General features: G+C 46.3%; 1 protein-coding gene across 1 annotated transcript in view; it reads right to left on the minus strand.

Annotated features, from left to right (window-relative positions):
* Positions 1–22,303: 22,303 nt before the first annotated feature.
* Positions 22,304–27,344, minus strand: part of cspg4 (chondroitin sulfate proteoglycan 4) — a 59,937-nt gene continuing 54,896 nt past the window's right edge. The window contains exon 11 of the mRNA XM_079743891.1: positions 22,304–26,575. Coding sequence (XP_079600017.1) covers positions 24,702–26,575 — 1,874 coding nt within the window. The 3' untranslated portion in view covers positions 22,304–24,701. The remainder of the gene's footprint in view (positions 26,576–27,344) is intronic.

The following is a 27,344-nucleotide window of genomic DNA, read 5'->3' on the forward strand; positions in this document are numbered from 1 at the left end:
TTCATACTCGAGTGCGTAATGGTTTCGTGTGTGAGTGATTGTGTGATCGAGAGAACGGGCTTTAGTCATCCACTGTCCTGATCAATACATGTTGGTGTGTTGCAAAACTAAACTGCCACCTGCCGCACCTAGACCTGGATGCCCAACTGCCACATGAATATGTTCACATGGGTAGAAAGTTCAGTACAGACCAGCTCGATTACATGAATTGGTCAGAGAACTCATATCATTTAAAATTGACTTGAGCGGCGAAAGGAAATCTTCAGGACCATTTGAAAGCTTTTCTTTGCGAACAAATCAAAATATCTCAGTCGCCACACCAATACTTTCATAAATGTATGCTTAAAATATTAGCTGGAATCATGTAGCATAATATACCATAAAGGCACATTTCCTCATGAGAACCTAAAACTCAGATGCACACTATTTAAGACCGTGTATAACTACATGTTAATGTGGAGCTGGGGCTTTCGGTCCACTGAAGTTTAAACTGAGCTTTCTGTTGTTTGAGACATTGCCTTCAACACCAACCATCGAAGGACACGTTGTTTGCGAAATATTACGTTTTTTCCACATCTTTTCACTTAAATCGAGAAATTGTGCTTGCAAAGCCGACAATGCACTTCAGCAGATCCATAACGCTCAACAATGCTTTGCTGTGTGTAAAACAAGAGGTGGAATAACTCAATCTATCTCTGTGATTTACTGAAGCAGAAATGGGTTCCTCTCGGTTTCTCAATGAACTGACAACCGGTGGGGCGATGTGTGACTGAACAGGAGTGTTATCTTAATGATTGTGTCCAGCCCACATCCTCCAGTCCCTCCGTCTCACCGCTCTGCCCTCTAAACGCTATCGCAGTTTAAGCCGTGGTGAACACAATCTGATGATTTGTTAGTTTATTTATGTGTGTGTGTGCGTTTTTACTTCAATTTCAACTTCTTGACTCAGAGGAAAGTCGAAAGATGTTCTTTAGGCTCGACCAACAGACATGAGTTGGAAGAAATGCAAAACAGTTTAAAACAAAGTTTTAAGGTTTCACGCTAACATTAGTTTGCAATAATGATCCATCTTTACTCCTTGTCACATCATTTTCTTTCGAAACATATTTAAAAGCAGACATTTCATTATCTGTTTAAGTTATAGCGGAGGATCAGGGTGTGTATCAATAGCCTACAACCTTATTACCGATTTTGTATATCGATGCTTAACACTAAACCATCTTCGTACAGGGCTATTGCGGTTGAGGAGAGTGTTAAATGTACTGTTGTGACGGACCAAACTGGTAGGTTCATAGTGGTCCACTGCCCTGTAAAACGCTGTATAAGTGAGGTTGGGTATTTCAGCCATATGATTGTTTTCCTGGAAGGATGCATGAACTCAGATGACCTTTGGAAAAAACGTCTGTTTACAAACTATTTCTTACTAAATTGGACAACAATATATTTTTTTAACATGTTTAAAATATTTAGATTTGAGGAGCCAAGCAATAAACACAATATTGGAGCAAGAATAATTGAAATCGTCTTTGTCAAAGGATAAACACATTCCGTATTGTTTATTCATTCAGCGTTAATCAATAGTTTGGCTTTTAAGAATCCTTAACAGACGTTTTTCAATCCAAGAACGATATTTTGAAAATAAGTGACTTGTCTGATGTTGAAAAGGGTGAAAACCAAAAGTCTTAATAAAGGTGACGATGGTGATGATTCCTTTGTTATGTTATTGTGTATTACAATTTATTTTTGGATTTACACTATAAGAACTAATTCTCATTGAATTAATGCAACATTATCGCAATACATGTGAATAAAATCCAATTAGAATAGGAACAACCATACAAACAAAGATGGAAGCAGTGAATCCAGCAGCACCACGGTACTTTAGGTGTCTGGAAGGCAAGGCTTAATCCAACCTCGATGGATGTCCTCAGTGTTTATTTAAACCTGGCTGGTTTATTGGGCGCCTGTCTTATTAAAAGCTTTTCTAATTGGATTGCCCTAATTGGACGCTTCTCTTATTGGACCTCTCTGTCTGTCTGCAGGGCTCTTTAATTAGATTCCTCAGATTGAATAGCTCACTCAGGAATATTCATATTAAAGTGAAAGCAAAGACTTTTTATTTTCAGCTGGAATGAGTCCACCGCTGGAATGATACACGTTCTCACTGGAATTCATTTGTATGAAACTCAAAACCAAATTTTCTATCCAAAGATCCAGGTCAAAGCAATAAAGTTTTCCAAATTGATTATTATCTAAGACACCCTTCTATTTTGGATTACAGATGTTATCTGTAAACATTATCTCAACAACTTTTCAGTTGAAAGGCACAGTTGTTCTCGTCCACAGCATTAACATACACCGCAGGCCGTGTTCCAACATTCTTCAGGTTGTGTGGAGCCTTCTCTCAGTCAAGGAAGTGACATCATTGGCGTGATATTTGGCCACGTTCCGTATAGGGGCCCATAGGTTCACTTATACCGCAATACGTTCAAAGCGTTTGAAGACTTCATTGTAAAATTAAAAATGTTTCTGTACATTTCTAGGCTTCTAAATGAGATGAATGAAACATCTCCAAACGAATTAAGGAGGGAAAGAGAAAGAAGAGGAGGCTATAGCAAGAAGTGGATTTACAGCAGTAAAATGAGTTTCTTGGCAAGCTTCCAGCTCCCGGTGCTGTTTCCACACTATTGCTTACAGCGCACTTCTCTGTCGAATGTGTGGGTGAGGAATTCTGGAAAGACTGTAAAAGCGAAAAAAGAGTTGACCTGCACTCCTATAGTGTGTCTGTGTGTATGTTTTCAATCTTCTTCTTTCCATTGGCCACAGCGGCTGAAGTCGGGATAAGCCAACTGCCTCTTTTTTAACAGGTAACCAAATAAAAAAATATCCAAAATGATGACTCCATCACTGTTTGTGAGGAGAAGGTTGGCTGAACGTGAATGACGACACTTCATCATCCATCCAGGAGATTTTCCATTCTTAAAAAAATATGAATAATAAAATATAATAGATATATTGCCCATATATTATTATTTCTTTGTTATTTATATTTTTGTAATTATATCATCACCAAAAGCCGCACAATACCTTAATCGAAAAGTGTTTAGGGAGTTAAACTTAAACTTACGGGCTGGCACGTGGTAAAAGCATTAGTGCACAAAGTACCAGCAGATGTCCATAAAAAAGCATGCACGTATACATGAGGATCAGAGGAGATGTGAGCACAAGGTCTGTGAAGAAAAGACGGTAAAGAATGAGAGAGAGAGAGAGAGAGAGAGAGAGAGAGAGGGAGAGAGAGAGAGGGGGAGGGAGAGAGAGAGCGAGAGAGAGAGCTGCAGAGAGAGAGAAAGGGAGAGAGAGAGAGCTGCAGAGAGAGAGGGAGAGAGAGAGAGAGAGTGAGAGTGAGAGAGAGCTGCAGAGAGAGAGAAAGGGAGAGAGAGAGAGCTGCAGAGAGAGGGGGAGAGAGAGAGAGCTGCAGAGAGAGAGTGAGAGAGAGAGAGAGAGAGAGAGAGTCTCGGGGAGGGGAGGAGAGGGGAAGAAAGGAGGGAGGGACTTTTACTTCAGAGAACACAAATTAGCCAGGAGTCCCTCTTGATGTAGAATCAGTGTGGGAGAGTTAAGTATGGAACCAAATGTGCTTTATATCTAAACGACAAGGCCCTGCACCAGTTAGTCAAGAAGTAAACAATCTGTTTCCTACCTTTTTTGGATAAATGTAATAATTACCAATATTGCTACCATGTGCGTTTTTCCACCACATGCTTGCCGGCCTTGTGTGTGTGTTTATTTATTTTGTGTTTCGCGTGGGTATGCGTTTTGTGTGTTGCCTGGGTGTGTGATTTCTGTGCTGCGTTGGTGTATTTGTTTTCTGCATTGTGTGGGTGTGTGATTTCTGTGTCTGCGTGTGTTTCTGTTTTCTGTCTTGCGTGGTTGTGTGTTTTCTATGCTGCGTGGGTGGGTGTTTTCTGTGCTGAATGGGTGTGTGTTTTCTGTGTTGTGTGTGTGTGTGTGTGTTTTCTGTCTTGTGTGGGTGTGTCTGAGAATTATGGTTGGGACTCTTGGAACGTTGACACAGACTTGACCCCGAAGGCCCGCAGCATTGCGGACCTCCAGGAAAACAATGGCAACAGATGGTGAAGCTGTAACACAGCGTGCTCCTTGTAATCCCTCCTCCTCCTCCTCCTCCTCCTCCTCCTCCTCCCTCGGGTCACTGCTCTTTAGGGCTTGAAAACAGAGCGGGGCCAAAAGCCAACATTCAAACCTTATTTGGCCTAATTCCACTTGACTTGGTCGGCCGTGTGTGTGTGTGTGTGTGTGTGTGTGTGTGTGTGTGTGTGTGTGTGTGTGTGTGTGTGTGTGTGTGTGTGTGTTCGATTTAGTAAGACATGAAGAAATATTACTTTCTGGACAAGCACAAAAGGAAATTACCGTTCCGGTAACAAAAGGTCAATTCGTTTTTGTTTAGCAGTTTTGCTGAACAAAAGATCACAAATGATCAACGCGGAAGAGATGGTAAACTTTGCTTTCCTTTAAACATGACTAGGGGTTTACAAACTGTGTTTACTTATAGTTTACCATTAAATAGCTAATGTTAAACTAAAAGACAACAGTCTACGGTACTGACAGCGATCGGTTAGCCACGCAGTGCTGTGTTGTGACCGAGACGTTACTCACCACCCATAAAAACCTAATAGATTCCCACGCAGATGGAAATGTACGAACAGCCCTAGTGTTTCTGACAGATGTTCCAGAGACACTCTGGAAGACTATGGATCATAGCTGTCCCGCGACAGGGTTCCTTGACAACTCTGAAACCAAAGCACTCAGCACGAGTTTATCAGCACGGCTCGCGTTGACGTCCAAAGTGAATCGGTTTTATGGAATTAGCAAACTGCTGCCGTACTGATTTATGGATAACAAGGAAACATGTAGTGCAGTGGCGATTTGAGATAGCTCAGAATGAAACCACTCACAACTACATTGTTGTAACTATTAGTCAGTTTTTTTCCTAATGTGTGAAATAACATAATTGCAAAAAAATAGTAATTTGGTTGAATAGACAGTTTAAACAAAGGAATCTCCATTAGGCCTCAGTGAGATTAAATGTTCTAATATATTTTCATCATATTTGGTATTGTCCCAATTAATAGGTCAAACCAACAGGGATGCCTGCAACATTTTAAACCGTTATGTAATATTCAAAGATCAAATATCTTTTTCCCAGAAAAAAATAGGTTGTTTTTCCAAAAAGGAAAGAGGGTTTGAAATCCAAACATCTACAAAGAGTCTACAAAACAGTGACTGTTAAACCGGTGACTGGCAAACAGACACTGGATGACACGCATTGTAGGAAATACCCTACAATGCGTCCCTACTCCAGAATCCTGCCCGTTGTCTCTAATTGAGACCAAATGGCTCTAGGACAGTGTTATCTAGGTTTGTAATGACTGCATAAATACCTTGCGGTTGATGTCACACACCACAGGATACACATGAGGTTGACGGGAAAAGGTCTTCGCTGTGTTGAATAACTATCAACAGAGTTTGCAGACAGCAGAAATTTGAAGATAATGCTTAAGTGGCCGTTTGTCACATACTTAGACACTTTGATAATACCAGTGAGTGTGTCCAAGTCTTAAATTTCAGCACTTCCTCTTGAGCAACTATAAATGAGACAGGGGATGATCCCGTTTGGACTAGGATTCATTCTTTCTCCCAAGAATTCCTTCAAGTTTATGGATTGTGCTGCAGAAAAAGAAAGGGGATATTAATGTTTAGAGTTATTAGAGTTATATGTATGATGAAACACGCATGCCAAATGCCAACAGAGAAAAATCCTAAAAACCTTTCTGAAGAAAGCCTTGCTAAGTCTACGGCAAATATGGTTCATTATATCAGTTCAGCCATTCCACAAATCATAGCAGTCAGTGCTTTTTAGAGAATTGAGTTATGTTAATAACAAAAAAGAGAGACAACCTAATACAGAGATTAACAGCAGATCATAATGGAATGAAGCACAGACCCTGGAACCCTGGAACAGTAACAATATCCATCCAGATAGGATGAATCTATCACCACTAGCAATCATACAACTGGGCAGAGACTCCCACTTGTAATGTCAGAAGTGGCGGTCGATTTTGATAAGGAATCCTAATGATAAATCAATCTCACACATTGTGGTATAATACGGGCCCTCTATCAACATAAGTGTTCTGCCTGAACCTTCACCACTATGTAGATTGTTCACTTCAGGCACTTTCATTCGAAATGTAATTTCCTCTCCATGGAAAATATTGATTTAGGTGAAGAAAAATCAATAGGTCAACTGAATCATGGGTTGATGCATTATATTCTTTTGTCTTTTCTAACATTAAACAAAGTAGGACAAGTGACAAAATACTGTCTATTTATACTTTATTAATCCCAGACTGGAAGCACAAAAGTAATGAATGCAGTAAGTGACTTAGCAGTTAACGGCTTAAAGAACATGAGAAACTGTTTAAGATGCTAAGCAAGGCTCAGTCTTCCAATGACTCAAAACATGCTGTCTGGATGCTGGGAATAAACCTTTTGCTGGCCAAAGTAAGTTGGAATAAAAGTGCTAAAACAGCAAAACCCACTCTAAATGTGAGCATACTTTAACACAGATATGAAAGCTTGCAAAGTGTAATTTGACTGAGTGGACTCAACATAAAAGCCTGAAAAGACAAAAGCGCTAAATTTATCCAAAAATGATCTAGGGTCATTAACTACCCTCCTTTTTATCTTTGACTTCTATAAACACCATTATGATCCCACGCATGGCTCAGAAGAGAACTCACTGGAATCTAGGAAAATAAACACAAAGCTGTACACTGAATTCTCTCAACAGATTACAAAAGCCTCTTAGCTTTTGTAGCTCATGAGTTACAGCGGATTGACTTGTAACTGTGAGGTTAATAGTCAATAGAATATCAACAACTGAGCTTTAGTTAAGAGACAACGAAAAGTGTTTTCCCTTTATCGCCATCTTCTGCTGCTGTTGTTCATGACCGGAGGTCGGACAACGGAAGTGGGAAACGTGTCATCTCGTGTTCGAGCTACAAAGCTACAAATGGACTCTTACAAAGCTAATAACCACATTAACGTTTAATTGTATGAGTTTAACCATCTACTGTTTTGGCACTGATTGTTCTGAAAGTACTTTGAAAACTGTTAAAATCATAAATGTTTCAAAATTGTTTTTTAAATTCATACAATCTTATAAAATGTATAGTTTAACTCACAGTATAGCTGTCGGAGGCCATGTTGAAATTATGTCAAACAACATTGATACTTGGGATGGGGGTTGAGAAATCGTGACCAAGTTTCTGACCAGAAACCTGTTTTATTTGATTTGTCCCAAAAGTAAGTCGGTATATCCTACCTCAGAGTTATAACTGAAGGCAGCATTAGAACTAACTGAAAACTTGTCTACTACTACTGGGATGTAGACAAGTACTGGGAAGGGTTGCTCAGGTGTTCCCCGTTCCCCTAACGAGTTGACTGGCCGAACACGGGCCAGACAGAGGCCTATCAATCCACGTTGTCTTGCCACACTCCGTGCTACAACAAGCCTTTACTGAATCAGACCACAAAGGTCAGAGAATAAGAACAACATTCAATGACCATAAGTTAAGCATAGGTTAATCTAGCATTAATACCAACGACTACCAATAGGCCGACTACACACACGCACACACTCGACGCATACATTCTAATTCTCTCGCTCTCCCTCTCTCTCGCTCTCCCTCTCTGGTACACACATCAACTTTGCAAGAGAGGACTTCAATACACGGATGGGACCTCAGGTTTTGAATCACAACTGTTCAGCAAAATATTCTTTCCACAAATGTGCTCTTTCAAAAGGCTACTGTCTTAGTCCTTAACAATAGGCCTTACTCCTTTCATGCCAGCCAAGGTGCCTCAAATGCTGCTTGTAAAGACGGCTAAGTCTTTGAAAGCTGCTTGTTAAATGGTCCTTTGGTCTTGTCCTACTCTTCTCCAGCCCCTCGCTTCCTTCCGTATCCTCAGATCCCAGCCAGCATTCCAGAGACACTCCACAATCCCTGTAAACAAGGAAACAAGGAAAAACCAAAACAACAGCAAAACCTTGTATCATAAGGATTTCATCATCCCCCCCCCGCAAAAAAAAAGCCCCCTTACTTGTGGGTCTTTCCAGTCTGTCTCTCTCTCTTGTTGACTCACACACATGCAAAAATGTTTCCGATAACAATTTTCATGTACTGTTATTCAGATTGCATCTGTGTGTACATCATTTTATGATTTAGTGTTGATCCAACGATAAACAAGATGTTGTCGAAGACTGTTTGCTACAGAATGTCTTTGCAATATTTACACCATTTATTTGGCTGACGATATTGTCTTTTCCTTATTGTTTCAATAACGAAACTGGGTTTAACTTGAGGAATTCCAGAGCATTCAAACCGCTAATGTTGCATGGTTAGGCGTTGGTGCTGGAGCTTAACCCTCAACGGATTCCCTAAATGTGCATTCTTGTGAAGGGTGACAATGTATTATTTCTGTCTGGTTTAACAGACACTGGTATGACTGCAATAACCATTAAGGTCTTGGCCTTACTGGTAGATTCTCTCTCTCCCTCCTTGTCTCCTTCTCTTCATTTCTGTTTTCCTCATATCAATTAAATATTTCAGATTTTCCCTCTCAACCATTCCTTTTCACGCACGCACGCACGCACACACACACGCACGCACGCACACACACACACACACACACACACACACACTCACACATGCATTTGTGAAACTAAAGGGGCGACGCATCTTTCTAAAAGCAGATTTTAATCATGAAATAAATTCCTACCTTGTGAGTAGGAACGATTCGGTTCCAGCAAATCAATAAACATTACTTTATTAAGACACCCAAAGTACAAATACATACCTGACTTACAGTAGAACAGTAGCTGTCAGTGATAAGGAACGATATACAGTTAGAGTTATACGACCAAACCTGGAAGCGCATTGTGCTTAAAGGAACCAAAAAGGACAAATACCAACCCCGCCCCCACTTGCAACGTAGTTTAGTGCTTTAGAGCCCCCCTCCTCCTAAAACGTGGTTGGTACGCTCCAGAATTGGTCTCGGGAGATTCTTCGCACCATTGCTTTTCTTGGTTAATTCGAAACATTCTTAGTGGGTTTTGTGTGTGCGTAAAGCTGGTTGTACGAGCTCAAAATAGCCTTTTAATTTGTGTCAATAGCCTTTAACTAGTATTAAAAGTAAAAGTAGTTTTTATCCATAAATAGAATACTGTGAATATCTATAACTATAGTATCTAATACAATAATAATCTTTGCAAATAAAAATACTTAAACTGAGTTATTTCATGCACATTTTAGTTACTTTACATAGGATGCTACACAATTAAATTGAATATCATGTTGCTGAAGTACGCATCAATCTACCATCTCCACTGTGAAAACCAGTGTACGATTTCATACCTACTTATAATTTCTCTGGATATTTGCTATGGAAAAGGTTCCACAGCAGGCCACAAAATGCACATTGTAGGCCTACCGCAGGTAGCTAAGCTAGGATAAGAAGACAAGAAGCGAACCTAGCTACAAACAGTGCAAAACGCCCGCTCCTTCCAGTCCGTCCTGTGTGACCTAGAGGCCAGTGGCGGTCCGCAGCCTTGAGTGACTTTCCAGACTTCCCCGGCTTCTCTCCTAAAATAACCAGGTTTCCTCCTGCATACCAGGCCTGTTAACCCCCCCCCCCCCCCGGTTCAGACGGGGACTCATCAGCCAGCACATGGTAGATTACACTTTATTTTAAACCATGTAAGGTTTCTTAAGGGGCATTTCTTTTCCTTTAAGGACAGGACAAGATGTACAGCAAAGTGGGTTGGGAAAGAGGGGAGTGACGTGAAGCAAATGTGCACAGGCAAGACGTGAACCGGGTTTGATACCGTGCGTTCTTTGCCCCATGCGGAGGACAGACCGGCACGGTGGCTCGCAGCAAGCCGCCCATTTTGAACTTCTTTCTTCAAATTGGTAAAAAATAACATGAACTTAATACCTGTGGACGTGCACAGCAGACTTCAAACAGATGGTTATTTGGATAATCCCACTGGGGTATTTTGAGATAAAAGGGTCCACCAAATGATATGATCACAATTTCTTTCCCCACGGGGAATAATTCTGCCTCACACTTTGTTTATATATAGTTGCTGGGTTTTCATATAATGTGTCACCAGTTTTTCCCCCTAAAGCCTTCACACCAAGAAAGATCCCTCCATATAAAAAAAAGGAATAATATACATTTCTTTACAGAAGCAGAGGCTGTTAAAGGGCTTGCAGGAAGAGGGGAACGGTGTTAACTCGTTGTCATTTCCTGGCCATTCCTAGACGGCTGGCTTGGCTCCATCACAGCTTCAGCGGGGCCAGGGTGAGGTGATTGCCTTGGGGGGGGGGTGTACTAAAGGCTGTAGGCTAAAATACGTCCATGTATTTATCTGGACAACGTATCGTAACAACGTCCCGTTTGGACTCTGTTTGGAAGGGGCAGGACTGCAGTACAATGGTTGTCCACGTCCTTACCTAGAGGGGGGAGAGGAACACAGGAGCGCGCGGAGGGGGCGACGGAGGATAGATTGACAGAGAGGGGCAGGAAGGGAGAACGAGGGCGAAGTCGGCCGGTGGGTGGGGGGGACAAGGGAGGCTGTTTTTCTTGGCGAGCCCTGCAGTCTGTCCCAGCCCATCACACACACACACACACACACACACACACACACACACATACAAGGACACACACACACGGACACACACACACACTTAGACATACAAGGACACACACACACACACACACACAAACACACACACACGGACACACACACACGCACACATGTAAGCATGCACGCACACACGAGGACGGACAGACGCGCGCACACACACGGGAAAACATTGTATTTCCATGACATCGTGTCCCAGAGAGGGTGAGGTCGGGTATGCAGTGTTTTCTTTCCTTGTCCTCTTCCCCTTAACGGTATTTGGTTTGCACCGAAGTTATTCAGTGTGTAGGGTTCGCAGGACACTGTCCAGTTTTCGCTAAGCTACCTACTATAGCTCAATAAACTCCCCACTGGAAGGGTTTCAGGATAAGTACGGCGGATACAACTCGAGTAACTTTATGGACTTTTATTGCACTCACACAAACAATAAGCACCCACGCACTACGTAGCCTGACTACCAAGTTACGCTAGCCTCTCAAGTTGAAAATAACTGTTAGTTAGACAGATAAATAGATAGGTTGTAAACCTGCAACGAAAACACATACACAAAACCCAGAATTAACCAATGAAATTATACAAACATTCCCGTGACATTAATTCTTGATTTCAGTTACTAGCATGCTAGTTTATAAACACTCACCGGCAAGGCGTACTAGTCCTGACCATCAACTGATACTGATAAAATGCGACCTGAAGGCGTGGCCACCTGTGCACTGGGACTAATCGCGCATACACAGACACACAGTACGGAGATCAGGAAGGACAATAAACAAACCTGTAACCTGGTATAATTATAACATATATAAAATACAACATAAAATGTGCCTGAATTTGGAATATGGTGGTAAATGTTGGTACTTATTTCCTATAATACCCTAGAACGTAATTATAACATCTATCACTTCCAATATATAATAAAGTAACAGTAACACTTACTGGGAAGTTCTACACCTCCCACTTGGCCTACTGATTCTAGAATTCAAGTAGGCCACCATAACCAAAACAGTTAAACTTCTGAGTTCTCCCCATGAACAAATGTCACAACATAAATAACCATGGGTTCAAGGTAGTCTCAATGCCCATAAACATCACATTGTCCTTGATGACATTATGACCTCCTTCACCGAAACACACCACCAGCCTCCGGGAGGATGGTAGTGGGGGGGTCTTGATCCTTCACCGAAACACACCACCAGCCTCCGGGAGGATGGTAGTGGGGGGGTCTTGATCCTCCGCTGGAAGCAGAACCACCAACCTCCTAACGTCCCTGTGGAGGTTGGTGGAGGGATAGTTCTGCACACCTCGGCTTTTCTTGGGCTGTCCACCGAAAACTGGACAGCTTTGATATGTTCTCACCCTCACATCTCGTACTACGCCCTTCACGTCGGGACACACCTCCACGACCCGACCAAGCCTGAACTGGCCCCTCAGCGCGTTCTGGTCAGCCAACCACACCAGGTCTCCCGCTGCAACGTTTCTAGCAGGTGCGTGCCACTTCTGACGGATGTAGAGACCCGGACCTGCCAGCTGGCTCCACCTCTTCCAGAACTTGTCAACCTCGATCTGGATTGCTCTCAGACGCACGACGGGTTAAGTAGGATACTCAAAGCCTCGGGAGTCCCCACTGGGTCCTGCGCGACCGAGGAGAAGAGAGTTGGGAGTGATGACTTTGACGGCCTCATCTTGTACCTGGGCTCTGGCACCAATTGGTCTCTCATTTGACAGGTTAGCAGCCAGGTACAGGAGGGTCTGGAACTCCAGCGCTGTCAGGTTACCTTCCTCGCCAACACTGCTTAACAATCTCTCGAGTACACGGACAGCTGCCTCAGCTGCCCCATTCCGGTGGGGAGAGTCCGCCGGGTGAAGCACCCACATCCAGTCAGTTCCTACAGCTGCCGCCTTCTTCTGGACTTGATCTTTGTCGATGCTACTTAGGAACTCATACAACTCCTGTAATACTGGCCTGGCGCCCACAAAGTTGGTCCCTTGATCTGACCAGAGCTTTCTTGGGTGACCCCTGAGAGCCGTGAAGCGCTGGTATGCTTTCAGGAATCCTTCCGTCGACAGATCTTCCACAATGTCAGCATGTACTGCTCTCGAAGCCATACAGCTGAACACCACACCCCAGACTTTCATCTTTGTTCTACGCCTTATAGTATCTTTAACGACATAGGGGCCGAAAAGGTCCAACGTTGTAAATTCGAAGGGTGCAGCTGGTTCAGTTCGTTCGAGGGGGAGCTCACTCATCACCTGTTTGCACATTCTCGCTTTGGCCTTCCGACAGTGCATACAGGAGTCAATGACATTTCTGGCAATCCTTGGTCCCAGCACAACCCATGCTTTAGACCTCACCCGGAGGAGTGTGCCAGCAACACCTTCGTGGTTAGCTTCATGGGCCTCTCGTGTGAGAAGGGTGCTGATCCACGCATTGTAGGGGACCAGGGGCACACCGGTCTCTCCCTGGGTAATGGCCTGGACTCTACCATGGCATTTCAGGAGTCCTGAGACTTCCTCCCTGCTGACAACGAGCCTGTTTAGCGTCGTCACAGGAAACGTAACTCCCTCCTGGGCGGCTAGGCACAGGTCTTGGAATGCAGCTTTGCGTTCCTTTACTGTCAGTACCGCCTCCCACTTTACTGGCATAGAGGCCCTGCCTACACGGGCCAACCACTTCTTCACAGCTCTGCGGACATAACCGACTACTCCACAGAGCTTAGTCAGAGAACTGCTGCTTCTTGGATCCACTTGGTCTATGAGCCTGGCTCCCCACAGCATCTCCGTTTCCTTGGTCTCAATTGAGGTCAATTTCATCCCATTTTCTGAGGATGCTGGAGCACCGCTCACTCCATCTGTGACTATTGGACCTTCACCAACAGGACTTGCAGGGTTCAACAACTTCTTGGCTTGAGCTCTGGTGAGGACTGCCGAAAAGGCCTTTCTCTGGAGTTTGCTCACCATCTCCCTAGCATCAGCTGCCACTTCTGAAGCGGACTTCATGGGCCAATCCTCCACTGGGCCAGACAGGAACATGGGACCTTTCTGCCACACAGAGTCCTCATCCAGCAGTTCAGGAGAGCACCCCCTCGTGACTAGATCAGCGATGTTGACCTCGCCTGGTATCCACCACCAGTCAGTTACAGGCCCAGCCTTCTGAATCTCTCCGAATCGGTTCGCGAAGAACGTCTGGAATCCGTAGCTCTCTCTCTGGATGGCTCCCAGCACCGTTTGACTGTCAATGAAGTGGTACCACTTCTCCACATTCAATCGTCCATGCTTCGATACGTATGTTTTTAGACGTGAGGCAAAGACAGCCCCACAGACCTCAGCCTTGACCGCGTCACCTTTCTGGTCGAGGGGGGTTAACTTGGCTTTTGACTCTACCAGCCGGGTGACCACACCATGTGACGTCTCCCATCGCAAGTACAGTACAGCACCATAGGACTCACAGCTCCCGTCAGAAAACGTGATACCCCAGGGTTTACCCCTCCAGTCGGAGGGCGTGAGGCTTCTGTGGAACTTGATGCTACTCAGACGAGCGTACTCCTTAAACAGTTCAATTGCTTTTCCTCTGAGCTTTTCAGACAGAGGTTCATCCCAGGTATCTTTGGTAAGCTTGCCAGCTTCCTGGAAGGCTCTTCTCACAAGAATCACTCCTTTCTGTTTCACAGGTGTTGCTAGACCGATCGGGTCATACAGTCCGGCGATCTGGCTCAGTAGAACACGACGAGTCAGTGGGTTTGGTGTCTTTGCTTCCACTTCTTCTTCAGTGAGGTCAACCTCAGTTCTCATCTTCTTCTTCCTTTTGGAGAAGTTGACGGAGACCATCACAAAGAGTTTGTCCTCTTGCACTAGGTAACCAACCCCCAGGGCTTTGTTATCTTCCTCCCTTAGCTGGTTGGGCAACACCAGAGTCACTGGCTTGGACCCTGTCCCGTCCCGCCTCCCACTCTGACCAGACCGGACCCAGGGCTTGAGGTAGAAGCCTCCTGCTTTCAGTATCTTCTCCACTCCCTTTAGGATCTTGTCTAAACAGTCAGGGTCATTGTGGGACGTAAGGAGGTCATCAACGTAGGAGTCTTCCTCAATGACTCTTTTTTCCTCCTTCATATCAGAAAACTGGGGTAACTTCGCGGTCTCTCGCATGGCAACCTGCGCAATGCACCCCGCTGGTTTATCTCCCATGTTCACCCTCACGACAGCAAAATCCTCAATCTCATCTTCCGGTGAGTCTCTCCATAGGAACCGATGCACATGGACCTCTCGCTCCTCCAGCCATACCGAATTATACATCTTGGTGATGTCTCCGATGGCTGCATGTTCTCCTTCCCGGAATCTGAGGAGCACCCCTCTGATAGGGTTTAGGACGTCTGGGCCTTTGAGCAAAATGCCATTCATGCTCACCCCTCTGAACTCCTGGCTGCTATTCCAAACGAGGCGCACCGATGTAGTCACTGAGTGGGGGTTTGGTGCGGTTAGGTGGCTCACCCACCACACTGCACCATCCCAGCTGTCCATCACATCCTTAGTGAGCTTAACAGCAGCTCCCCTGTCTACCATCTCGTGCACTTGCCTCATGTAAGCTTCTTTCCACACGGGGTCTTTCATCAGCCGCTTCTCAGCCCTCAGGAACGTTGCTTCCACAGCCCTTCGGTTGTTGGGAAGAGATGCTGGTTTTCCTTCCAGGGATACTTCGCATCCCAGTGTGGCTGGTCGCTGTGGATGTCACTCTCTCTGAAGGTTAGACCTGCCCTTATTATTTCCAGCTCTTTCTCGTCAGCCAGGGTCATCTCCTTTCCTCCCGGTGGGCACTTTCCACAGCGACACCCTCCACAGGTAGGGTCACAGGCAGCACCGATGCTGTCCCATTTTAGCCACTCAAGGACCTCTTTATTGCATGCTGCTGTCATTCGAACTTCCATACTGCACCCTTGTTCCAAATGGCTTCCTGGCCTTCCAACGAAGTGTTCTTCAACTTTGACAGCTACCATCCTCATGGAGTGTGCAAAGTGCGTCTCCGACTGCCATGTGGTCACCACCACTTCTTCGAAGAGGTTAGGATGCACACCACTCACTGTCTTGCCTAGAGGACCGTCCCACAACACCAGGTCGCCGACCCGTTGCAGTCTTTGTGGAGCTAATCGGCCTTCTCGAGCACTGATCAAAAGATCGATCTTCCCTGGGCGGGCCAGTTCTCCCGGTTCAGCTTCAGGGAAAAACTGCTCCAGCCGCTCCGAACTCACCACTCGATCCATTTTGGCGATGTCTTCCATCCCGTAGCAGATCATCTCGTGGAACCTCAAAGTTCCTCGTGAGGTCTACACCTTTATTGTTACGAGATACCTTTTTGTATCAACTCTCACCTTCATCGTGCCAACACCATATACGACAAGGGAGATTGGTTCACCGGTCAGTCCGAGTCTTTCAGCAGCTTGGTGCGTAATGTAATTAGTGTCAGAAGCGAGATCAATCAAAGCTCCAAGGCTGTCTCCTCTCTTTGCCGTGACAGGTAAAAGCATCATGAGGACTGGATGTTCTTTCAAGCCACTCTGTTCTATCGGATTCTTGCCAGAACACGCTCTCGACATTGCCTTATTAGTACAGGCCCTGCGGACCGCCTCCAACTGGCGGGGAGTCAGTCTCAACCCGGCGAACACAGCCTCTTGCTCCTCTGTCGGACCACGAGGTCCCCTCTTTTCCTCTGCTTTGTTTTCCTTCTTAGCAGCATCCTTCATTGTTGGTGCCTTAGGGCAGAGGAAATAGTGGTGGTCTACCGGAATGTTGCCTATCTTACACTCCTCCTTACGACAGAGGAACCTTGGAGTGCAGTCACCATCGATCCCGTGAACATCCAGGCACTTTGTACATGCTTTTGCCTTCTTCACCTGAGCTTTCTTCTCCGACAGACTGGCCTTCCTGAAAGCTTTACAACGAAACAGTTTACCTCCATGTTCTTCATCGCCACACACGGCACATGGTATCTGCTTGGAGTCTCTTTTGACTTCACTCGCTGTAGTCTTAGTGAACGACTTCTTTTCTCTCCACCTGTCACCTGATTTCTCCCGGTAGCTTGGTCTCTCAGGAGCATTAGCAGGCCATGGCTTACTGGGAAGCAACTGTTCCAACCTCACGAGCAACGACTTTTGGTCTTCCAGGAACATCAAGAGACTGTCGAAACGGTTTCTTGGTAGGACGTTGTTAACAGGGTTTCTCACACACATGAGCCACTCTCTTTTCATGACATCAGGGAGCTTGCTCTCTAAAGACCGAATCACCAACTGATTCTGTATTGCGTCTTCGCACCCCATGTCTGTGAGGTCCATTGCTGCCCTCTCCACTGCTAGGATCAATTCTAACGTCTCCCGTGGCTGGTGGTTCTTTACAGCAGGACGTGATTGTAGCTCCAAAACGATCTCTTCTGCCGTTTGTGCTTTATCACCATAACGGTTCTCTAATTCCCTAAAGATATCGATTGCATCCCTGCAACGCGATAGTCTGCGTTCACTTTTCACAGTCTCACCTATACTGTCTAGCAAGTGAAGTTTCTTGCATTCCCTTGACCCCGTAGGCTCCGCTTGCGCCTGGATGCTCTCCCATTCAGCCTTCCAGCGCCAATAGTCCCTCCTGTCCCCGGAGAACTTAGGCAAACTTATGGGTGTGAGCCTTATGTTTGGTCGGGCCCATTGAGAGCTGATATTCCCACCAGTTTCGCACCAGGGCCACTATATGGCATGCTACTACTTTGCCCCATGCTGATATCGACTGCTGGAGAGGCACAAACACTCAACAGTTGTGGCGTGCTGGCAAGGGTTGGAGGTTGGGCGGAACTGACACCAAGTCCACCATCAGACCGTCGCGACTGCAGAGTGAGCTGTAATGTCTGTTGGGTAAAAGTGATGTTACCTGCAGCTGTAAGGCTGTCGCTAGCTGTTGCGACATGCCCACCGACCGCACCATCACCTGCCACATCTTCATCCTCTTCCTCCTCACCTCCGTCACCGTCGCCACCGTCACTTTGTTCTGTACAGTTCCTCTTCATAACCTCATTGTCACGTTGGCAGGTCCACTCATCCATCAGTTGCTCCTTGTCCTCTCTCAATGATAAAGGAGCATCCATTTGTCCTTTCCATGCGGTCAATAGTCTCTCCAAGAGTACACAGCCTCTCTGAGTTCATCGAGTTTCCTATCCAATTTACCATTGTAGACCCCTCGCTGCGTCCATGGCACTACTATACTTTTCCCGAGCGCCTCAGCCTGATCAAAGGCAGACTTGAACTGTGTTACGAGAGCATCTATGTCTGCATACTTGGACCACAGCATTTCCATGATCTTGCCCTCAGTTTCAAGGAACCTTTGCTCACTGGCATCTCTCTTCCCCAGGGCGTCCCGCGACTCACTGTCGTCACTTGTAGGGTCTATCTGGCTCTGTGCGTCGATATATTCATTACCGACATCGAGGAGTTTGTCATAATCATCCTTCAATCTCGCCAACTCTTCTGACAACTCAACTTCACGTAAACGACCAGCACTAACATCAAGGCGGTTTATTCTTGTTGTAAAGTTTCTTTGCACATGTGAGCGCCTCCGCTTTAAGCTCTCTAGATCTGGCTTGTCATACGCCATTTTGGCTTCTCTAGGTGAACAGAATCACTAAAATCACCTTTTAGCGAAAGGACTCATTTAAAGGACTCGTCCAAAAGATTCGTTCAAAACGAACGACTCGTTCGCGAACGACACAGACGTCTTCCCGCGAACGACAGGCGTCTTTCCCCGGTTGCTATGGCTGGTAGCGGCGTTGTTAACAAAGTCACTTTATTCCTTCTGCGGCTTTAATATCATCCACACAGCCTTACTCACGGTTATGGAAGTTCTTCAGCCCTTTAACGGCCCCGTTAGCTCTTGGCTTCGGCTCCTCCGTTATAGTGGCGTTACTGACTCCGGGTCTCCGCTCCCGGCGCCGGTCATCAACGATGGCTCCTCCGCTCGGGGCCCGTGCAATCTCCGGCACGGCTCCGACGACGGTTTACAACTGTCCCCACTGGGGGACAATAAACTCCCCACTGGAAGGGTTTCAGGATAAGTACGGCGGATACAACTCGAGTAACTTTATGGACTTTTATTGCACTCACACAAACAATAAGCACCCACGCACTACGTAGCCTGACTACCAAGTTACGCTAGCCTCTCAAGTTGAAAATAACTGTTAGTTAGACAGATAAATAGATAGGTTGTAAACCTGCAACGAAAACACAAACACAAAACCCAGAATTAACCAATGAAATTATACAAACATTCCCGTGACATTAATTCTTGATTTCAGTTACTAGCATGCTAGTTTATAAACACTCACCGGCAAGGCGTACTAGTCCTGACCATCAACTGATACTGATAAAATGCGACCTAAAGGCGTGGCCACCTGCGCACTGGGACTAATCGCACGTACACAGACACACAGTACGGAGATCAGGAAGGACAATAAACAAACCTGTAACCTGGTATAATTATAACATATATAAAATACAACATAAAATGTGCCTGAATTTGGAATAAGGTGGTAAATGTTGGCACTTATTTCCTCAAATACCCTAGAACGTAATTATAACATCTATCACTTCCAATATATAATAAAGTAACAGTAACACTTACTGGGAAGTTCTACAGACACACACATAACCCAAGGAAATGACAAAACGGTCATGTAGGCCTATGTTACGGTGGCAGGTTAACGTACTGCAGGTTAATGAGATGCAGAGGAAAACGCAAATGTAACGGTATAATATGTAACATTGACATAGAGCCTTTGAAATGGGTACTGCAGTCCATAGTCACAATATGAGAGAGTAGTTTCCGCCCGCCCCCTCCTCCCCAGACTCAAAGCACCAGGCTGCTAGGTTGAGGTCACTGAACGAGAATAAGAGTTTAGGATTTAAGAATGTAGATCCAAATTGATCCAGAATGCAATTTATTGCCCCGGATGTATATTAGGAATTTGTCTGCGTATTGTAAACAATGGAATGAGCTCAATTTGAAAATACATTTATCGTTTGACAGCAAGCCAGTACAAGACTTCCTTGTTTAATGCTCAGGCTTTAATGTTGAGTCTCTAAAATAAGAGTTCTTGCTAACTGGTGGATTTTATGAATCAAGAATACTCCAATTACTCAACAGTAATTGGATAATAAAAAGTAACCGACGTTGGATGGAATGTTGCCAGAAGGCATTCAGGATTTATTGGGATTGCTGACAAACACATTTTTCTGACCATGTTCCTGGTTAGTAGCCATCATTCTTACATAGTGTGTTGCCAGTTAAAAATGGCAGAATGTCATGTCTTTGTTGCCTTGTATCCTATCGCTCTCTCTTCCGCTTCCCATGTTTAAAGGTTAAAATAAGCTGGAAGGGGGGGATAAGACGGCATTGATGGATAGAAGTTAGGGTCCTCTCTCTCAGGGAGGACATGCTCTACAATGCAACAGGACAGAAATTGATGATAGAATTGTTCTTTATCATGGCACATACTGACACATACACATGCTTATCTCTCTTATCCAGTGCATGTGTGTTTGTGTTAAGTGTGTGTGGGCGTTTCTATATGTGTGTGTGTCTATGTATTTTTTGTGTGTGTGAGTGTGTTTGCACGCATTCGTGTGTGTGTGCACGCATTTGTTAGTGTGTGTGTGTCTGTACATGTGTGTTAACGACAGGACAAGTGTGTGTATCAGTGAGACAGAACGGTCTTGTACTCCACAGCACTGTAGGTTTGACCTTGGGTCATCAGACCTGAACACATGCTCTGGGGAACAGCTGCATGCCAACAGCATGGCACTGTGAACACGCACCCCTCAACCTGACACACAATCCTTTGCTTTATTAGCGGGGATATTTGGTTTGCGTACATGTATTGAGTGGTTTGTGACAGCAATCTTCAAAGTCAGGGTGTTGTAGTCTTTGCAGTGGTGATACATACACATACATCTCAATAAATTTCACAATTCACCTTCCTATATTGAACTGACTGAATTCATTTTTTGTTGTATAGTACTTTGCATACAGATATTAGACTGCTGTGTACAATCCAACAAATACAGTATGTACTGTATGTTTAGACCTAGGTTGACCATTAAATCAAACCACAATGTTTAGTTGAACAGGAGAAATATTCCACAAACCACTCCAGAAATACAATACAACCCTTGTCAGAGTGCGGTATGGAAAACATTTCTTTCTGTGAGACATGGACGAATGTCGAGTGCACTGCTGACTAATGAAAACGATAGACTTTCACTCTGTGAAATGGACTGAGGGCTTTTTCTATCACATGCCTACGATAGATGCTCTGCACTTTGAGAGACAATCAAGTTTAATAATATATGTCGAGAGGGTTAAGAATAAAGTGAACCGATGATTCTTCTACAACCAGGTTCAAACACATAGTTCCAAGCTCCCAATGATATTAGAGGTTAACAACCTAACTGCTGTTGGGTAAAAGCTAGTGCTGTATTTTTGTGTTGTATGTCTGCCAGGGTATAAGCTTACTTTTAGATGCAGTCCAAATCAGTAGCGGTGTGTAGCAGATAGTGTATTGACATAGAGCGCCTTTATTTTAAAAGGCCAACAAGATGCGAACATTTCAACAGGATATGTGATGCATATCCTGCTGATAATTGGTTTGCATGCGCCTGACTATGAGAAATTCTCACCAATAAACATGAAACCAAATACATAAACAAGGGAGAAAAAAAACCTTTTGTTTACTGTTCAACTTTCATTCAGAAACACAGTTCAATAGCAGCTACCCTGCATACTTGACACACATCCCATTAAAAGCATAGGCCAGATGTAATTGCACTGACTAAGACAAACACCCTTTCTCTAAATATAGAGCATAACCAATGAGACCTTAAGAAAACCGGTTTCACACACCACACACTGCTGGAGATAGTGTTATATCCCATAATGGAGTTTTCTTTATTTTAATGGACCATGGTATAAGGCAGGCAAGGGTGAATGTACAGCTGTTATAACGGTAGGCAGCCTAAACTCATCTGGCCTAAACTCACAGTAAAGGCAGATTATGAAATAGACCATGAGGACAAAATGTACGAGAGCATCAGCAGTCAACTTGGTAAGAAAATATCATACAGGGAAAGAAACAAAAAAATAAGCGTTATGTCAGAAAGAAAAGGGCACTCATTGGAAATAGTGACCGTCCGAGAGGGCCTTGTTAAAGTGCTGACGAACGGCTGCACTTTTTCTCGCAGACTAGCACCACCTGGTGGCAAAGGGCGATGAAGCGTCCAGAGCTATCCAGACAATGGTCCACCGTGCAGCAATACAATAAATATCATTGTGTCCTCGTTTAATTTTCTTAAAAGGGAAAGTATATGCACATACAAATGTTTGCAGGCACACATGTTGGAATTATCCTGCAGGCTCGGTAAAGGGGTTAATGTAATAACAAAAAAACAGCTCAGCTTTTGTTGCATGAAAGTTTTATTTCTATTAGTGCATGGACAATTCTATGAAGTAGCTTTGTTAGACATTATTCCGGTTTCAAAAAGAGAAATTTTCTTTATGTATTTCTGTAAACAGGCATTCTGGTTTAAGGCACACTGTTGTATGACTCTTATATCAACTGTTGTTTTGGAAAAAAATGAATTCTGACAATTGTAATGAAAAAAATTAAAATAAATAATGAATGATGATAACGGTTAGGGGAATGATAGAGATCAACATGAAAACAGTAGCTTCAAGCTAAAACCCCGGAAGTGATACAGTGGCAGCTAGAGGCACAGCAATGGAATGAGAGAATGGCTAAGGCACATTTGGCAAGCACAAATGTACGCACATAAAAGTACGCACATGCACACACACACACACACACACACACGCACACACACACACACACACACACACACACACACACACACACACACACACACACACACACAGCCTTTGAAGTCTAACGATAGGTAGAAAGATAACAATGACTAATATATACCACTAAGCACAAAAACATTGTCCAAAAATAGAATATTTTTCACACGACACCCCCCCCCCCCCCCGGTTCCGTCTTGGTTCGAAATGCTAGCTGGGTGGGGGAACTGAATGGGGAGTTCTGCATATGTGTATTTAGAACCAAGATGGCTGCCAGGTGAACAAGGCCCATAATGGGAAAGTCAGTGGGAAAATGTATCACACAATCCACCTTATGATGTCAGTTAAATCAAAATCCCCTCGAAAACCACTATGCATATAGAAGACAGATATACAAAGCATAACAGAAAGGGTGTACTTAAGCATATAACTAGGAAAGTATAAAGGTACCATCTTCAACCATGTAAATGATAAAGGAAATATACAACAAATACTCTATGGTATCTCTCTGAATACATGTTAACTCTTGTTAATCGCTCTGTCTTGTCTTTGTGAATGAGGGTTAGGAAAACACAGTATTGATTTACCCTGATTTTTCTGTTTTATTTTTTTTGTTTAACAATGAACGGCAGCGTTCTTTAACCACTCTGTTCCAGATTTAGCTCGTTTTTGGATTGTGATTCTTGGTTCTGTCACTTTGCTGTTCGTAGATAAGAATTTGAAAGTGTATGAATGCACATCCTGATCATTTGCCTATCTTTTCAGATCGCCTATTAACAATAACAACAACAAAAACAAAAAATAGCTTGAAAGCCACGTCAATAAGGCATTAATCGTAGGTTTAAGACTGGTTTTTGTTTCTCCCATCACGGCTAATATATACGGAATGCATGACGTCAGAGAGAAATTACCCACAATGCCTTGCGGATGGGGTGGAATCCTACTGACTTCACTGAAGTGTGTTTCACAAACAGTTCCTAGTCAGTTAGACAGCAGTCAGTCTTCAATTTTTTTTTTTTTATGAAATCTTAATAGCAGGCTTGGAAAATGGAATCCCAGCTTGTTCCACATGACCTCATCTCCGCTCGTCAGCCAATAAAAACGTGTAAAAGGCAGAGGCCACAAAATGGATTCCTGCTATTGGTTTAGGAGTGAGGTACCATGCCGCTCTGTGGTCGAGGATGTGCCAGCTTGGTGAATACATATACACGTCCTTGGGGAAACAAACAGAACTTAGAAAGTGTGGAAGATGATGGAATTCAGTTAAGTCTAAATTCAATATAATCTGCACTGCCGCACGGTTTTATTGTGTGGGCTTCTAGGTTTATGGAAGCTGTAATTGTCCCTGAATAAGACACTAAATTCTTACCAAACTTGGCCCGCATATCCTAGTTATTGTAAGTTATTGTACTATGAAAATGTACAGAATTTCAAGGAAAAGGAAATTCGTTATGACTGCATATAACTACAAATGAAAAGACATTTAAAGTGGCCATCTTTAGGACTTGATGTTCAGGGCGTTTTGGTCAGTAAGTGTTAATGAAGGCTCATCTCTCATCACTCATGAGGCAGTTCCCTGAACCGAATCAGAAGTTCTACCGCCAATCAAACAGAACTCCTAAAATGGCCACTCTAAATGCTGCTTTCGTAGTCACATGAAAAACATTGAACGGGCACGCAAAAAAATAACGTTTGTTTTTTTGCAAACACACACAGAGCGTGTCCATGTCCTCGTTCGTGCCCCGTTCAGAAAAAACAGAATGAAAAAACTAAAATAAATAGACATAGCTAAAGCCTCCGAGAGAATAAGAAAAATAACGCCTCGTCGTTTGCCGATGGATATTCAGTGTTTCGTTGCCTGAGTATTGTTCCACAGATGAAGCGCAAAGTGAGTAACCGAAAGTGAAGAGTTAAATTCTAGTCAGTTCTATTGCTGCGGCAAGAGAGGTCTTAAACGCTAAACACGATGAGTAACTCCGGAGGCAGTGTTGTACGGACCTGAGGGTGGACCTCTGTCTCCGGCCCTGGGGAGACAGTCTTAGACCCAGTACTGGTTCTTTTTCAGCGCAGGGTCCGTGGTCCGACAATGCTGCAGCAGCTCCGGGTCGGCGTCCTTCCCGTCCATGTTGGACATGGGGATGTTCCCGGCCGCGTCGGTCTTGCGGAAGGTCTCGGAGCTCGCCACCTCGCCGTTCTTGGGCTTGGCGGCCACCGTCTGCACGTTGTGCTTGCCCGTCTTGTTCTTGCGTATCAGGTAGTAGGCCAAGATGGCCGCCAGGAGCAGGAGCAGCAGGATGATTAGGATGGGGATGAGGATGGACCACAGGTTGTTGCGTCTCGACACCACCGGCTTTTGGTCGGTGACCTTCCCCGGGTTGAGGGTGGTGGTGGCCGGGTCGCCGCGGGTCAGGTCGTTGTCGACCCTCCGGCGGGGGTCGTCGGTGGCGGGACGGGGGCCGGCTCTGCCCGGGAGGCCGTCGCCGCCCTCAGGCACCCTCAGCAGGCTGACGGGGTAGACGGCGGAGGCGTTGTAGGGCTCCGTCAGGAAGGAGAGAGTGCACTCGGCCGGCGGCACGCCATGGGCCTTGAGCAGGAAGCGCGCCTCGTCCCGGTGCACGCCGCCCCGGGGCCCCTCCGGCGGCGTGCCGTCGGAGATCTCCATGGCGACACGGCCCTGGTCCAGGTCCTGCTGGGTGAAGGTGTCCAGGGGCTGGCCCGCCCCGGGACCGCCGGCCCGCACGAAGCGTGCCCGCCGCGGCTGCTGCACCACGCTGAAGACGGGCGCCGCCCCCGTCTTGTTCTCCAGGGCGCTGGCGTCTAGCAGCGCCCGGTCCAGGCGGACCAGCGCGCCGCGCGGCAGCACGGGCCCCCGGGCGACGGCGGCCAGCGGCTCCACGGTGATGCGGAGGACGGACGAGGCGCTGACGGCCCCGCCGGGCCCCACCGACGCCACGAGGGCCACGCTATCGCGCGGTGACGTGGACTTGACGAAGCGCACGCTGACGCGGCCCTCGCGGACCTGCGTCTGCGTGAAGGCCGAGGTGGGCAGGCGGTCCACCATGACGGCGGCGTACCGGGGCGTCTCGGTGATGTTGTACACCACCTCCTCCTCCGGGGGCCCCCCGGCGTCGGCCCTCAGGATGTCCTCCGTCAGCGGGGTCTCGTCGTCCCCCTGCCTCACCCGGACCTCAAGCGCCTCGGCCAGGACCAGGGTGCGCGCCCGCACCACCACGCGCAGCGAGTGCGGCTCGGTGCGGTGGCTCCCGTCCGTCAGCACGAACCGCACGGCGCCGACGGCCAGGCTGCCGTCGCTCACGAAGCCCACCCGCCCCCGGTTGACGTCCTCCTGGCTGAACTCGACGAGGGGCTTCAGGGAGAGCGCGTGCACCAGCCGGCCGTTCCCGGGGCTCTCGGTCACCTCGTAGCGCACCTGGTCGGGGGGGCTGTCCTCGTCCCTGGTGTTGAGGTGCCTCCGGGTCAGGAGGGTGAACGAGCCCTGCAGCACCTCCAGGGTGGCGTCCTCGCTGACCAGCTCGGGGGGCCGGGAGTCCCGGCCGCCGACCGAGATGCGGAGCTCCTCCTCCAGCACCACCGACTGGGCGGAGGAGACGACCTCCTGCGGGGGCCGGTTGAGGTACGCCCGGAAGGAGAAGCTGTCGGCGGCGGGCGCGGCCGAGTCGCCGTGCACGTACTCCAGGGATCCGCGCGTCACGTCCCGCTGCATGAAGACCGGGGAGCTGCGGGCCAGGGGCGTCCCGCCCAGGAGGAGGCGCCCGTGGGCGGGGAAGCGCTTGACCTCGTACACCACGTCCAGGCGGCCGCGCTCCGCCTCGGGAACGCTGGCCAGCAGGTTGGAGGCGTCCAGGACGGAGCTGTCGATCACCTCGGCTTCACCCTGGACCACCACCAGACCTGGCGGGAACCACGGGCAAGAGGGCGATACATAAAGGGGCAAATGATTTGGTGGCAAACTCATTGCAGGGGTGAAGACAGAATTTAAACACCGGTTTGTGTTTCTTCTCAACGTTTCCGTTCCAGACCAAGTGGTGCAACAGAAGCGGAGGATCAGTGCTTCATACTGACTCTGTTTTTATTGGCTCTGTGACTTAGTAGGCAGTTGGGGGAAAAACTAAATTGCTTTGTTCAACCTTTCACCCTAGATGAATAAAGGCAGTCCCAAAATACACTATTAGAGACAGCCTTCTCTCGCTCCCCCAGCCCTCTCTCCTCCTTCCATTATCTCTCTCCCTCCCTTCCCTAAACCTTGCTCCCTGTTCCTCCCTCTTCCTGTCTCTACTCCTCTCTCTGTCTCGCTCTCTCCATCCTTTCCCTCCCTCTGTCTTCCCCTCTAGAGCTCTAATGTTAAAGGGTTACTGCATTTATATAGCACTTTTATCCAAATCGCTTTACTACATTGCCAGACATTCACCCATTCATGCCCACATTCAGACACCGACGACGGAGTCAACCCCGGAAGGCGACAGCCAGCTCGTCGGGAGCAGTCAGGGTGAGGTGTCTTGCTCAGGGACACCTCGACACGAACTAGCAACCTTGTGGTTACCAGCAGAACCCGCTCTACCTCCTGAGCTACTGCCGCCCTTATCGCTGTACCTCCCCCTCTGTCTCCCCCCTCAGTCCCATGCCGCCCCCTATGTCTCCCCCTCTCCCTCCCCCCTCTCCC

The sequence above is a fragment of the Pollachius pollachius genome (assembly GCF_949987615.1).
Source record: "Pollachius pollachius genome assembly, chromosome: 9".
Lineage (NCBI taxonomy): Eukaryota > Metazoa > Chordata > Actinopteri > Gadiformes > Gadidae > Pollachius > Pollachius pollachius.